Genomic DNA, 15,125 nt, shown 5'->3' on the forward strand with positions numbered 1-15,125 from the left:
GAAAACCCTAAGGAATCTACAGAAGAAACTATTGGAACTAACAAATTCAGCAAGATTTCAAGATATAAGACCAGTATGAAAAAATCAGTTGTGTTTCTCTATGTTAGCAATGAACACTCCCAAAAGTGAAATTTAAAAATAACTCTATTTGCAATACCATCAAAAGAATAAAATATGTCAGAATAAGTTTAACAAAAAAAGTGTAAGACTTGCACACCAAAAACTACAAAACATCATTGAAATAAAGATTGAAATAAATGGAAGACATCCCATATTCTTGGATCAGAAACATTGATATTGTTAAGATGACAGTTCTCCCCAAATTCATCTGTAGATTGAACACAATCACTAGAATCCTAGCTCTTGAGACCAGAACTGATAAGCCGATCCTAAACTTCATGTGGAAATGCAAGTGCCCCAGAAAAACCACAACAATCTTGAACAAAGTTGGAAGACTCACGTTTCCCAATTTCAAAACTCATTACAGAGATATGTTAATTAAGATAGTGCGGTTCTAGCATAAAGATAAATGTATAGGACAATGGAGTAGTATCGAGAGACCAGAAATAAATCCTTACATTTATGGTCAATTGATTTTTGACAGGGAGGAAGACAGTTCAATGAAGAAAGAGTAGTCTTATCATCTGGTGCTTGGATAACTGGATATCCACATGAAAAAGACTGAAGTTGGACCCCTATTCGCAGCATGCACAAAATGGATCATAAACCGAAATATAAGAGCTAAAAACTATAAAATGTTTTATAAAACACTTTAAATCTTCATGATCTTGAGTTATGCAAAAATTTTTCACATAGGACATGAAAAGCACAAAATTAAAAATAAATTTGACTTCATCAAAATTTAAAAAATGTGTAATTCAAAGGACACTATCAACAGTGAAAGTATAGTTCATGTAATATGAGAAAATATTTTCAAATCGTATGTCTAATAAGGAATTTGTATCCAGAATATTGAAAAAAAAAAAAAAAGTCTTACAACCCAGCATTAAAGACAAGTAACCAAATTTAAAATTGGAGAAAGGATTTGAATAAACATTTCTCTATAAAAGATACATGAATGGCCAACAAGCACATGAAAAGATGCTCAGCATCTCTAATCATTAGGTAAATACAAGTCAGAACCACAATGAGACACACTTTACACCCACTAAAATGCCTATAATTTAAAAGATGGATAATAAGTGTTGGAGTATGTGGAATAATTGGAACTCTCATTCATTGCTAGTGGTAGTATACAATGGTGTGACCAATTTGGGAAAAAATCAGGGAGTTCTCAAGAAGTTAAATATAGAGTTACCATATGACCCAGCAGTTCTACCCCAGGTGTATATCTGAGAGAAGTGAAAACATGTCTATATAAAAACTTGTATACTGATGTTCATATCAGCAGTATTCAATAACTGCTAAAACTGTAAACAGTCCAGATGTCCATCATCTGATGATTGGATAAATAAAACATAGTATATCTGTATAGTCAGATATTATTTGGCGATTAAAATGAAGTGCTGATGCATGTTACAACATAGATGAACCTTGAAGACATGCTAAATGAAAGAAGCCAGACACAAAAGTTATTTTATACCTCCATTCATATGAAATTTCCAGAATAGGCAAATTGATAGGTACAGAAAGTAGATTAGTGGTTGCCTAAGGCTGGGGTGGGGAATAGGGAATAATTGTTCATGGGTTTGAGGTTTCTTTTGGAGTGATAGAAATGTTCTATAGTTAGATGGTAGTGATGATTGGACAACTCTGTGAGTATACTAAAAGCATTGAATTGTAAACTGCAATCAGTGAATTTTCTGGTATATTAAGGATTTTAAATATATATGTGTGTGTGTGTGTGTGTGTATATCTATACTAGTTGCACTACGTCCCATTTGGCTATAACCTAGTTACTGTGTTACACCTACTTGCTATGGGGCCCGGGAATAGTATTCTGTTTTCTGGGCAGCCATGTGCCCAGCTAATATAAGAGGACTGTTACTGAGGACAAGGAGTGAGTGAGGTATTAGTGGATGTCTAGCCGGCTCTGCCACTTTCCAAGTTAAAGGTGAATCATAACCAAAAAACAACTGCTACAAGTTATTATGGCGAAGTCAACAATCATGCTTGATGTAAAGCTTCTGTTAGCCTGAAATAATAACCTGTTTGGGTTTTTTTTAAGGTTTTACATACAAAGAGAGGTCTGAGAAAATAGAATTGTCCTTATTTTTTATTGCAAAATATACGACAGAAAAGGAGGAAAATACCTTTGATTTCATCTGATAGTTAAAATATATGGGAGCTAAATAGTGAAAAATGACCATTTTGAATTAGCATCAGTGGTTTGTTGATACCAAAGAAGCCCAGGTGGTTTGTTCCACTATATATTAATTAAGGAACCCAGACTGCTGGCCACTGTGCTATCTTCAGCCTGTTCCAAGATCTTTCTGGGAATCAGTATTCAGCCCGTGGCCATGGAAGGAGCATAGAGGATGGCTTGTGGGCAGTTTTCATGGGTAAGGCCAGAGCAGGAAGTGGGAAGTGTCATTTCTGCTCACGCATATTGGCTTAGCACTTAGTGGCGTGGCACCACCTAACTGCAAGGGGAGCTGGAAAGAAGAGGAAACCTGCCCGGTTATCAGCTCCTGACATCGAAGGTATTTTTAAAAATGTTTAAGTTGTAAGAGAAATGCAATAGTTAATTCAGTAGGTTTCTTTTCTACATGAAAAGGGTTTTAAGGTCAAGTAAACACATAATTAAAATTAAGCAACACTATTTATTAATAATGAGGAAGTACATGTACAGTGTTCTCACTCGACCAGCTTTCCTTTTAACATTGGTAAAATAAAACAACGTACAACTGTTAAATTAGATTTGTAGTAAGAGCAACACAGATATCATAGAACCTATTAATTTACCCATTGTTGGTAGACTTAGCTATGACGTAAGAAACAGTCTATGTCCATAACCGATCAAAACAATACTCAGTTTGGTAAATTTCATTCTCATTACACGTGTGTTAGCAGATTATTTCAATGGGACCTTATTCGTCAGTCAACAGATAACGTGAGCACCCGCTACAGACAGGGTTCTACCAATGTCCTGAGAGGAAAGCAAGCTAATCGGTGAGAAAAAGATACTTTAAAAAAGGAAAATAAATCAGCAATATAAGACTATATACTTGTAATGCAAAGTGGAGTCAGGTATTGGAGGTAAAAGGATTAAAAACGTTGGCCTTCTGTAGAGAGACAGCCCCAGATTGTTGGCTGAGCCTGTAACTCTGGTGTGAAATGCGGCACCAAGAACAGAGAGAGACAAATGTGGAAAATCAGACACACTTGAATTTACTAGCTGCCAAAATCACAGCACGACGTGGAGAATTACGTAAAATCACTCACTTTTCTGTGTGCCACGGGAATGGCAAAAACCAACCAACGTGTATGCGTGTCTGCTTTGTTCTCTGCATTCAGCCCAACCTTAGTGCAAAACTCACCAGCAGTAAGTTAACAGGTTTAATATCAAAACCATATCCATTGTCATCTGCGTGTACTTGTACTTCATCTTCATGTTGAAAAATAAAAAAGCATTTAGTAGAAATTTGGATTCTTCTGTGACAGATTTAAAAAAGTATTTAAACTGATTCAGACACATTCTAAGTAAGTCATACATAAAAGTACTATAGTTTTACGCTTACTCAGATGCATTCAACTGTAATGAGCTTCATTACAATGCAGACAAAGCTAGAATAGTTATAAGCAGCATAAAAAATATAAGATTCAATGTCAAGGGGAATAGTCTAACTAAAGATAAATGTTATAGAGTATTTAAAAAGCAAAACAAGATAGGTGGTTGCCTGAGGCAGGGGCTTGGGGGGTCGAAATAGGTGAAAGGGGGGTCCAAAGTTACAAATTTGCAGTTATAAAATGAGTAAGTCATGAGATTGTAATATACAGCACGGTGACTATAGTTGATAATGTTGTATTGCACATGTGAAGGTAGCTAGGAGACTGTTATCTTGACAGTTCTCATCACAAGAAAAAAAATAGTAACTATGTAAGGTAACGGATGTTAACTGGACTTCTTGTGGTGATCGTTTTGTAATATATACAAGTCAGATCATTGTGTTTGTGCCTGAAACTAATATAATGTTATGTCAGTTATATCTCAGTTAAAAAATAAAACCACGAGGCAGTGAATCTGGGGTGTTTTATCGCATTCCTGTGGATGCTGGTAAGACTAGGTGGTTTAGAGAGGACCTCATTCAACAGTATTTATGGTCTTGAATATCTGTTCCTTAACCCCATGTTTCTCAAACTTGATGAATGTAAAGACTAGTTTTATAAGGGAAGAAATGCTTATAATTTTCATAGTGTTAATTTTTTTTTATGTCACATAAGTATATATGGACATTAAAAAGTCAGTCTAAATTCCTGTGCTCATAGCTCTAAGAGCAAAGCTCAAAATGAGTACGGTTTAAATGAAAAGTATTGAGATTCGTGGCAGGAAGACATTCATGGAGGTAGCCTTTGAGCTAGTCTTTCAAGAGCCAGTAAGATGAGTCATGGGTAAATAAGGGGTTGGGAGGTAAAGAGATGCAAATACAAGGCATTTCATTGCAGGCAAATGAAAGAAAGTGAGGGGAGGGCCCAGGTATATGAAAGTGCCCCGTGTACGGGGATCAGAGAATGGGTTCTTTGGGCTCTAATGTATGGTGTGGGGAACCTAAGGTCAGAGACTCTGTGAAACTAGATCATGGGGGCATTGAGTGTTGTGCCAAGGATTTAAGGCCTCATTTGTGGATGGGAACCACCGAAGAGAAATGTGAGCACAAGAATAAGATGAGCAGTGCTATATTCTTCAGAAAGTTTTCTCTGCAGCAGTATTTCAACAAATTGAAAGAATGAAGAATAGAAGATTGAAAACCCAGCTAAGAGGTTAGATCCACGAGAGCAGGTACTTGGTTCACTATATTGCCAGGTCCTAGAACATAGCTGGTCCTTGATAAGTGTGTGTTGAATGAATGTGTGGTGCCTGAATGAATGGCAGGGGGACATCTAGGCAGAAATATGTACACGGTAAAGTCTGGACTCTGGGCTGAGAAGAGAAGCTAGTAACCAGTAGCATGGATTCAGGAATTGTCTGTAACTAATTGGACCCTTGAGAGATGTATATGATTGTAAAGGAGAAAGAAAAGGTGAACAGGCTAAGGGTGGAAGCTTGATTAACTCCTACAACTAACAATTAATATAAAGGGGAGAAAACTGAGAGCACTTAACAAGGAGAGATCAGAAAGGTGAATCAGGAGAGTATGTTGGCCCAGCAGACAACAAGATGGAGTTTATGCTTGTCTAGGTTATAAATATTTATTTTAAATTTTGAGATTGATTCTTTTTTTAGGCAGACTTACTTTAAAGGCTTCAAGGATTCCTGTTCTCTTAACATTAAAAGTGATTTTAACAGGTTGTGAGACTTAACGTTGGGAGGGTCAAGGGCACACTAGGCAAATAAAGTATATCCCAGAAGCATATTAGATGTGGGGAAATTTCAGGATGGCATTAATATATTTTGGAATTTAATACACAGTTCTTTTAGAGTTTCGTTACTACATCTTTGAGCTAAAATATAAATATGTAAGTTTTAGTATGTTATACATAGTACTTAACAGGATAATTATATCACAAAAATTGTTTACTTCATGAATTCATTTAAATAGTGTCTCTATTAGTGACCTGCCCTAGGATGTTTTAAGTGATTATAGTAAGCTTTTTTTCTAGACAATTTTTGTGGAACTTATTTTGCCTCAAGCAGGCACTTGGTTCAGTTGTTTAAAAAAAAATGAAAAAGACAGAAGGTCAAAAATAGGCATTGGTTTCTTACTACTTTATGGCTTCCAAAATCATTCTGAATCCTCTTGAGAGTGTTTACTACATCAGCAAATGGTAGGATTTAACAGTAAATTTTCATTTTGATTAACTTGACTGCAGTTGTTTCTCGACTGCCTCTTTAGAGCCCACTGTGGAATAAAATTAAAACAGTTTTTATGATATAACAATTTAGTTGCAGAAAATGCAGTTTTCTTTTTCCCCTGAATGGCACTGTGTTTCCCTCTGAGTTTCCTGCATATACCCCATGGCTCTAGTGTCTGCTTTCTCTCATCCGTCTTTTATAGTACTGCCAGATTAATTTTCCTAAAGCAGGGTTTTGGCCATTCTCTTACCCAAAGCTCTTCAGTGGCTCCCGTTGCCTCCCTCTCATTAAAGCCCAACTCATCCATCAAAGAAAGATCAGCCCAAATGTGTTACATATTCCTGCTAACATTTCGTTGATGCTTTCTGCTGAAGTCCCCATCTCCACTCTCAGTATCTTCCTCTTCTTGCAATAGTGTTCATCGCATCCTGCCTTACATGAAATTACGAATGACCACATCTCGCCCAGGAGAATACTTTATATTTTTGCTCACTCGCCCATTGCTCTGTGCATAAAAGATGCCCAGTGTTGGTTGGTCATCATATTGTACTCATTAAATATGTGCAGTTCTTTGTATATCAGTTATACCTCAATAAAGCTGGCTTTTGGTTTTATTGCTTAAAATTATACCTCTTGATTATTTTTGTCCTGTTTGGGCAAGACTTTCTTGTCTAGGTTTTTGTCATCCCTGGAACTTCCAATGGCCTTTGCCTTTTTCTTATTGACAAAAGAACAATGTGCTTCTGACACTTTCCTCAAGTTTTTTTATCCCTCAGTCATGCTTGCAAGGCTGCTTCTCCAGCTGTTTCTTAAAAGGCAAAATAAATAAATACATCCTGGTTGGATAAATGGATGAGGAATATCTGAAAATGACAAACTTGTACGTGGCTCTCCTTTCTTGTATATTCCTGATTTTTTACCCTTTTCCCATAGCACCTTTCACTTTGTAATTCTTAATTGAATCGTTCATTTTCGTTAATGGTACTGTGTGTCTCCTTCCTGTTGGATAGCAAGCGTCCTGGGCAGGGATGTTTGTTTTGTTGGCTGTTGCATCCCAAGTGTTCAAAGCAATGCCTGTGATACTGGTTGAGTGAATAAGTGAGAATTGAAGCTGAAGGTCAGTTTCTCTGCTTCTTGGATTATTGTTGGTGGTTTTCAAAGGCAAAGGACTGTGGTATTTTCTGCCCTGCAGCCAGTTTTCTGCCACTTTCTAGCTGAGCAGCTTTGGACAAGTTTCTTGACTGCTCTAAAGGTCATTTCCTCACCTGCAGAAGAATAACAAGACCTAAATTATAATGTTTATATAAGAATTGAGTTTTAGGGAGAAAAATAAATTAATAGCTGACATTTACTGATTGTTCCTAATATAATATGGACAGACTTGTGCTACACCTTTCCACCACTGTCACCATGTGTCTTCACAGCCACTCACAGAGACCGTTGTTGCCCCATCTCACGGTGAAGAGCAGGTTCCTGCCCAGTACCACACAGTGGTGGGGACAGAGCTTGGACTAGACCAGGGCTGCTGGACTTCAAAGCCCGAGCTTCTAACTCTTGCCTCCTGTGGAAGTGCTCTTCCCACCCTCCTGCTCTCCAGTGGGGAGCACCTAGGAGGCTGCATAATTTCTCCTTTGGAGCAGCCATTCCAGATCTTTCTTTCCTGCCCTAACGTGCTTGAGGGATACAGAGGGCTCATGAGTACCAGTGATCCCCAGGTGGTGTCTTTATGAACCTGGTCCTCGCAAAATTTATGGCTGTGATAACCAAGTAAGTCGTTACAGCTTCCTCTAACTTTATTTATTGAAAAAATACTGACATTTTTAAGAATTTTTGAGAAGTCTGTAAATGCCATTTCAGAACACAAAGTGAAATCGATAATAATTAATAAGGGCCAAAAATAAGGCAGGCATATTGTTTTCTTTATAAAGAAATTAGTCTTTTCAGGTGGTTTGTTTTTTTGTTTTTTAGCATTTAAAACTACTAAACCAGGATTAATGGGATGGATTATTTCAGTTCTAAAACAAACAAACATTTTTTAAGTTTCAGGGAATGGATTTCTCTTTTGAAATAGTTTGTTATCGGTTCAAATGCTGAAAAGTTACTTTAGAAAATATTAAAATAAAAAATCATTTCATTTGTATGCTATAAAGCTTAATTATTTTCAATTGATTGGGAAATTTGGTAGGAGGCCAAAGAGAACTGGCAAACTATATAAAATTTTATTTTATTTTTAAATGTTTTTTCAGCTGTTTATTGGAGTATAATTGCTTTACACTATTGCGTCAGTTTTTGCTGTACAACAAAGTGAATCAGTTGTATTTACACATGTATCCCCGTATCCCTTCCCTCTTGAGCCTCCTTCCCACTCTCCCTATCCCACTCCTCTAGGTCATCACCAGTCATCGAGTTAATCTCCATGTTGTAAGGCAGCTCCCTGTGTTATGCAGCAGTTTCCCACTAGCTATTCTACATTTGGTAATGTATATATGTTAATGCTACTCTCCCAGCTTCCCCTTCCCACCCGTCCTCAAGTCTGCTCTCTACACCTGCATCTTTGTTCTTGCCCTGCCACTGGGTTCATCAGTACCATTTTTTTAGATTCTATGTATATGCATTAGCATACGGTATTTGTTTTTCTCTTTCTGGCTTACTTCACTCTGTATGACATTCTCTAGGTTCATCCACCTCACTACAAATAACTCAATTTCATTCCTTTTTATGGCTGAGTAATATTCCATTGTATGTATGTGCCACATCTTCTTTATCCATTCTTCTGTTGGTGGACATTTAGGTTGTTTCCATGTCTGGCTATTGTAAATAATGCTGCAGTGAACATTGTGGTACATGTACCTTTTTGAATTATGGTTTTCTCAGGGTATACGCCCAGTAATGGGATTTCTGGGTCATATGGTAGTTCTATTTTTAGTTTTTTAAGGAAGCTCCGTACTGTTTTCTGTAATCTGTACCAGTTTACATTCCCACCAACAGTGTGGGAGGGTTCCCTTTTCTCCATACCCTCTCCAGCATTTATTGTTTCTAGATTCTTTGATGATGACCTTTCTGACCAGTGAGAGGTAATACCTCATTGTGGCTTTGATTTGCATTTCTCTAATAATTAGAGATGTTGAACATCTTTTCATGTGTTTGTTAGCCATCTCTATGTCTTCTTGGAGAAATGTCTATTTAGGTCTTCCTCCCATTTTTGGATTAGGTTGTTTGTTTTTTTTTGATATTGAGCTACATGAGCTGCTTGCATATTTTGGAGATTAATCCTTTGTTAGTTGCTTCGTTGGCAAATGTTTTATCCCATTCTGAGGGTTGTCTTCTTGTTTATGGTTTCTTTTGCTGTGCAAGAGCTTTTGTTTCATTAGGTCCCATTTGTTTATTTTTGATTTTATTTCCATTATTCTAGAAAGTGGGTCAGAAAGAATCTTGCTTTGATTTATGTCATAGAGTGTTCTGCCTATGTTTTCCTCTAAGAGTTTTATAGTGTCTGGCCTTACATTTAGGTCTTTAATCCATTTTGAGTTTATTTTTGGGTATGGTGTTAGGAAGTGTTCTGCTTTCATTCTTTTACATGTTTGCTGTCCAATTTTCCCAGCACCACTTATTGAAGAGGCTGTCTTTTCTCCATTGTGTATTCTTGCCTCCTTTGTCAAAGATAAGGTGCCCATATGTGCGTGGGTTTCTCTCTCAGCTCTCTGTTCTGTTCCATTGATCTATATTTCTGTTTTTGTGCCAGTACCATACTGTCTTGATCAGTGTAGCCTTGTAGTATAGTCTGAAGTGTGGGGGCCTGATTCTTCCAGCTCCATCTTTCCTTCTCAAGATTGCTTTGGCTATTCGGGGTCTTTTGTGTCTCTATACAAATTGTAAAATTTCTTGTTCTAGTTCTGTGAAAAATGCCATTGGTAATTTAATAGGGATTGCATTGAATCTGTAGATTGCTTTGGGTAGTATAGTCTTTTTTTTTTAATTGATGTATAGTTGATTTACAATGTGTTAGTTTCAGGTATATTTACAGTTGCATATATTATATGTATATATTACATATATATGTAGTTACAGTTACATTTATTCAGTTACATATATATTCTTTTTCAGATTCTTTTCCATTATAGGTTATTACAAAATGTTGAATACAGTTCCCTGTGCTGTTTTTCTGTATTATATATAGTACTATTTATCTGTTCATCTCAGACTCCTAATTTATCCCTCCCCCTCACCTTTCCTTTTTGGTAACCATAAGTTTGTTTTCTATGTCTGTGAGTCTCTTTCAGTTTTGGAAATAAGTTCATTTTTATCATATTTTTGGATTCCACATGTAAGTGATATCATATGATATTTGTCTTTGATTTACTTAACTTAGTATGATAATCTCTAGGTCCATCCATGTTGCTGCAAATGGCATTATTTCACTCATTTTTATGGCTGAGTAATATTCCATTGTGTATATATCCCACATCTTCTTTATCCATTCATCTGTCGATGGACATTTAGGTTGCTTCCATGTCTTGGCTATTGTAAGTAGTGCTGCAGTGAACATTGGGGTGCATGTATCTTTTCAAATTAGAATTTTTGTCTTTTCCTGGTATATGTCCAGGAATGGAATTGCTAGATCATATGGTAACTCTACTTTTAGTTTTTTAAGGAACCTCCATACTGTTTTCCATAGTAGCTGTACCAATTTACATTCCCACCAACAGTGTGGGAGGGTTCCCTTTTCTCCACACCCTCTCCAGCATTTATTATTTGTAGACTTTTTGATGATGGCCATTCTGATTCATGTGAGGTGATACTTTTATTGTAGTTTTGATTTGCATTTCTCTAATAGCTAGTGATGTTGAGCATATTTTCATGAGCCTGTTGGCCATCTGTATGTCTTCTTTGGAGAAATGTCTGTTTTGATCTTTTGCCCACTTTTTGATTGGTCTGTTTTTTTTGGTATTGAGCTGTGTGAGCTGTTTATATATTTTGGAAATTAATCCCTTGTGTTTGTGAATATTTTCTCCCATTCTGTAGGTTGTTTTTTCATTTTCTTTATGACTTCCTTTGCTATGTAAAAGCTTTTAAGTTTAATTAGGTCCCATTTGTTTATTTTTGCTTTTATTTCCATTAGTCTAGGAAGTGGATCCAAAAAAATATGGCTGCAATTTATGTCAAAAAGTATTCTGCCCATGTTTTCCTCTAGGAGTTTGGGAGTATAAGGTCTTACATTTAGGTCTCTAATTCACTTTGAGTTTATTTTTGTGTATGGTGTTAGAGAATGTTCTAATTTTATTCTTTTACATTGTAGCTGTCCAGTTTTCCCAGCAACACTTATTGTAGAGACTGTCTTTTCTCTGTTGTATATTCTTGCCTCCTTTGTTGTAGATTAATTGACCCTAAGTGCATGTATTTATTTCTGGGCTTTCTGTTCTGTTCCATTGATCTATGTGTCTGTTTTTGTACCAGTACCATACTAAAACAGAAAATTTAAAGGAGACATAGGCATTTAATCTCAAGTATTGTTGCAACAGAGAGATACATTTATTATTTATTTTTGGTAGTTATATTGTGGTGATGAAGAGCATAAGCTTTGGGGGAATTCCCTGGCAGTCCAGTGGTTGGACTTTCACTGTCGAGGGCCCGGGTTCCATCCCTGGTCGGGGGACTAGGATCCCACAAGCTGCAAGGCATGGCCAAAAATAAAAAGAGCATAAGCTTTGGAATCTATCAGGCCTAGGCCTGAATCTGCACTCTTCTGCTTATTAAATCTGTGAGCTTAGGCTACACAACATTCTGAACCTTAATTTTTCTTACCTATAAAGAAAGAACAATACCTACCTCATAATGTTATTGTATTACCTTGAAACAATGTGTGCAAAGCATTTAATTAGTGCCCATTGTACTGTTGGCACTTAATGTTTGTTTTATTATCATTGAAATGTAATCATTAAGATAGAATGAGAGATTTGAAAATCTCTTTGCAAATAAGTGGGAAACACTGTTGTAGAATCCTGTGTACACTTGTCAATTTTGTATGGAATGCCTTTTTTTATTGCAAATTCAAACGTGAACTGCGTCTCATCTTGGGATGCACTATATCAACTTTGCCATTAGTGAAGTTATAACTAATGAAATTTTATTGCAGAGAATGGAGTAAATAGATGCTAATTCTAAGTTTCTTATATAAAATTTATTTTCTAGGAGAATGCGTAGAAGGGCTGCGGGAAAATGACTACCTTCTGCTTCATTCGTGCCGTCAGTGGACCACCATCACTGCCCATAGCTTGGAGGAGGGGCACTATGTCATTGGGCCAAAGATAGAGATTCCGGTACATTATGCAGGTAAAACTCCTCTCGAGAGACAAGAAAAGGCCAGTGAAGGGTACTTGAATATGCTCATTTTCTCCTCCACAGTGAGAAAATAGGAATTGTCTATAACCTAGAGAGTATAATGACTTAGAAAAAGAAGAACGCAACGCTTTGGTTATTTTATCAGCAAAAGCTCAGATTCGTTTTGTCGTAGATATTTCTAATTAATGCATGTGGTTAAGCGTGGATTCTTATTAGATATTTATAAAATGAAAATGTTACAAACTCAGAGACCGTCTCTGAAAGGACATTCCCTGTGTGCAGCAGCCTCTGTGCGCCTGCATCTCTGAGTAAACCTGAGAATGGTTTGTGAATGACGTTGATGTCATGGTTTCACAAGATACCATTTCACAAATGAGCATCGTGGCCTACTTTTAAAAGTATTGGATTGAAATGTCAGATACCGAACACGTCCCTCTTTGCAGTGAAGCATTTAGAATACAGGCAGCAGAGGTGACCTCAGGACTTTAGTTAAATCAGGATTATATCTACTTTCTTGCCTCATGTGGGACTCCATTCAGTGTAACAATGTCATTTCGCTAATTTTTATTAAGGACTCTCTCAGTGCCAGCACTGTTCTAGGAATTTAGCATACACCCAGTGGCTTGAATCCATTTTCAATAGTGGCGGCTTACAAATACAATTTTTAAAACACATTACATATATGTATATTTCTTATGTTTTCTTCTGGTGCTTACAGTTGATTATGTGAAGGATCTTGGCTTTTTCTCTACTTTTGTTAATTTTTCAAAAGTCTATAGCAGGGCACTTTTATTAGTTAGCTACATATTGTATAGCCCTAGACTGCCGTCTTGTTTCTGAGTGAAACCTGTACGTTGCCCAGAGAGCTGTCTGTGTGGAGAAGGGGCCTTGCCATATTCCCACTGTCTAGAACAGCAGCAGATGGTACGTGTTGTGTAAATATTTTTTGGATGGTTTTGTCCGCCTTTTATTCCTAGGAGTCTTCACTGCTAGATATGACCTAAGGGTTACTAAACTTCTCAAAATCCTTCTTATTCCATAAAAATTATTAGAAAGAATTTCTCTTGCCTGAAACTCTGTCCTAGAATTCTCTTTCCCAGCTGTAGGAGTAGCCTTCAAAGAAAAAGGAGGAACATATAGCTACAGAGAGTATTAAGACTGAGATTGGGAGCCAGGCCAAAGGGGCAGAGGATGAGACAGACCCTCCACCTGCCCAGTCTCTCCTGCCAGTGGTCCCACAACAGGTGAGATCCATGCTAGTTTTAACAGAACCAAAATTCTGGTTCTTCTCCATTGTGGAAAACCAGGAAGGAAGGAGTAAGATTGTGATTCAAATACACGATTTTACCTGATCTGCTGTGTTCTTCTTTTAATAGATTGAGTTTTAGTCCTGCCCCCAAGCCCATTGCTCTGTGACATCAGTTGTCCCAGATAAATGCTGTCATTTGATCAGTTACTCAGATCTCCTTAGAGACTCCATATGCCACCAGTCTCTTTGACTTATGGTGCAAAGCCCTCTCAGGGGCTGGTTCTAGTCTACTTCTCCAAACTTACCTTTTCTACTCTGAAGAGGGAGCCTTCCACTGTAGCTAGCTTAGTCACCTCACTGTGTCCTGGACATCCTGAATTCTCTTCCTTTACACCATGCCCCGGCCGGAGTTGCCTTCCCTCGGCCATGCTTTTATCAGAGCATGTCATTGCGTCGGGAGGGCGCAGGCACCCCCAACTGTCCCCAGGTGGTATCCTGATGTACTTACCGTGTATCACATTCATTTGGCACATATCTTCATGCTTCATTCAGCTACCTTTTCCTGCATGCACACATATCTTCACTTGCCAGTTGCACTGTACACCCCTTAGCACGTGAGACCAATTCTAAAAACCTTTGTGAATCCTGTAGATCTGTGCACAACAGATACAGTTCTTTATGGCTGTAGATGCTCCACCTAGGGATCTCAAACTTGGCTACACATTGGAATCACCTGGGAAGCTTTAAAAATGACTGATGCTCAGTTTCCGTGTCCAAGGTTCTGGTTTAACTGGTTTTGATTGTGGACTGAGCATCATGATTTTTATAGCTCGTCTTGTTAAAGTATGCAGCCACGACTGGGAATCCTTTGTTCTGGAATGGGCATTCACAGTGTCAGACGGTAAGATTTCCCCAAACCTGCAAACATTTGGGAATATTTTATTGTTCTGAACATTTTTTTTAATAGACACTCACCTTCCACTGGGATAAAAGATATCATATGTTCAACAGCTTACTCTTTTATCTGCAAGGAAAATATAGTACACTTAATTGGGAAGCCCCAGGCAGTATATTGCAAATGATAGTGTTTTTTTTTTTGTTTTGTTTTTTGTTTTTTTTAAGTAAAATTGAGGTGGCAGAAGAATAAAGACACAGATGTAGAGAACGAAATTGAGGACACCAGGGGTGGGGGTAGGGGAAGCTGGGACGAAGTGAGAGAGTAGCATTGACATATATGTAAATGTAAAACAGATAGCTAGTGGAAGCAGCTGCATAACACAGGGAGATCAATTTGATGATGGGTGACGACCTAGAGGGATGGGATAAGGAGGGTGGGAGGGAGGCTCAAGAGGGAGAGGATGTGGGGATGTATGTATAGATACAGCTGATTCGTTTGTTGTGCAGCAGAAACTGGCACAACATTGTAAAGCAATTATACTCCAATAAAGATCTAAAAAAGAAAATTGAGGTGCCAAGACTAAAAGGAAACGTGAACACTAAGACTGCACCACTTTACATGAAAAGAGAATATATTAAAGGAAGAAAAACTTGAAGTAGAACTGT

The 15,125-nt window shown here is 37.5% G+C and overlaps 1 protein-coding gene across 4 annotated transcripts in view; it reads left to right on the forward strand.

The window, feature by feature from the left end:
- The window catches only part of GAREM1 (GRB2 associated regulator of MAPK1 subtype 1), a 227,039-nt gene that overhangs the window by 62,612 nt on the left and 149,302 nt on the right, over positions 1 to 15,125 (forward strand). For 2 of the 4 annotated variants that reach the window (XM_057698279.1, XM_057698280.1), the window contains exon 2: positions 12,164 to 12,304. The exons of 1 other annotated variant lie outside the window; for it this stretch is intronic. In XM_057698279.1, coding sequence (XP_057554262.1) covers positions 12,164 to 12,304 — 141 coding nt within the window. Of the gene's footprint in view, positions 1 to 12,163; positions 12,305 to 15,125 lie in introns of those variants that run through there. One more of the 4 variants, XM_057698283.1, reaches the window with a different exon arrangement.

This window comes from Hippopotamus amphibius, chromosome 11 (genome assembly GCF_030028045.1).
Source record: "Hippopotamus amphibius kiboko isolate mHipAmp2 chromosome 11, mHipAmp2.hap2, whole genome shotgun sequence".
NCBI classification, from domain to species: domain Eukaryota; kingdom Metazoa; phylum Chordata; class Mammalia; order Artiodactyla; family Hippopotamidae; genus Hippopotamus; species Hippopotamus amphibius.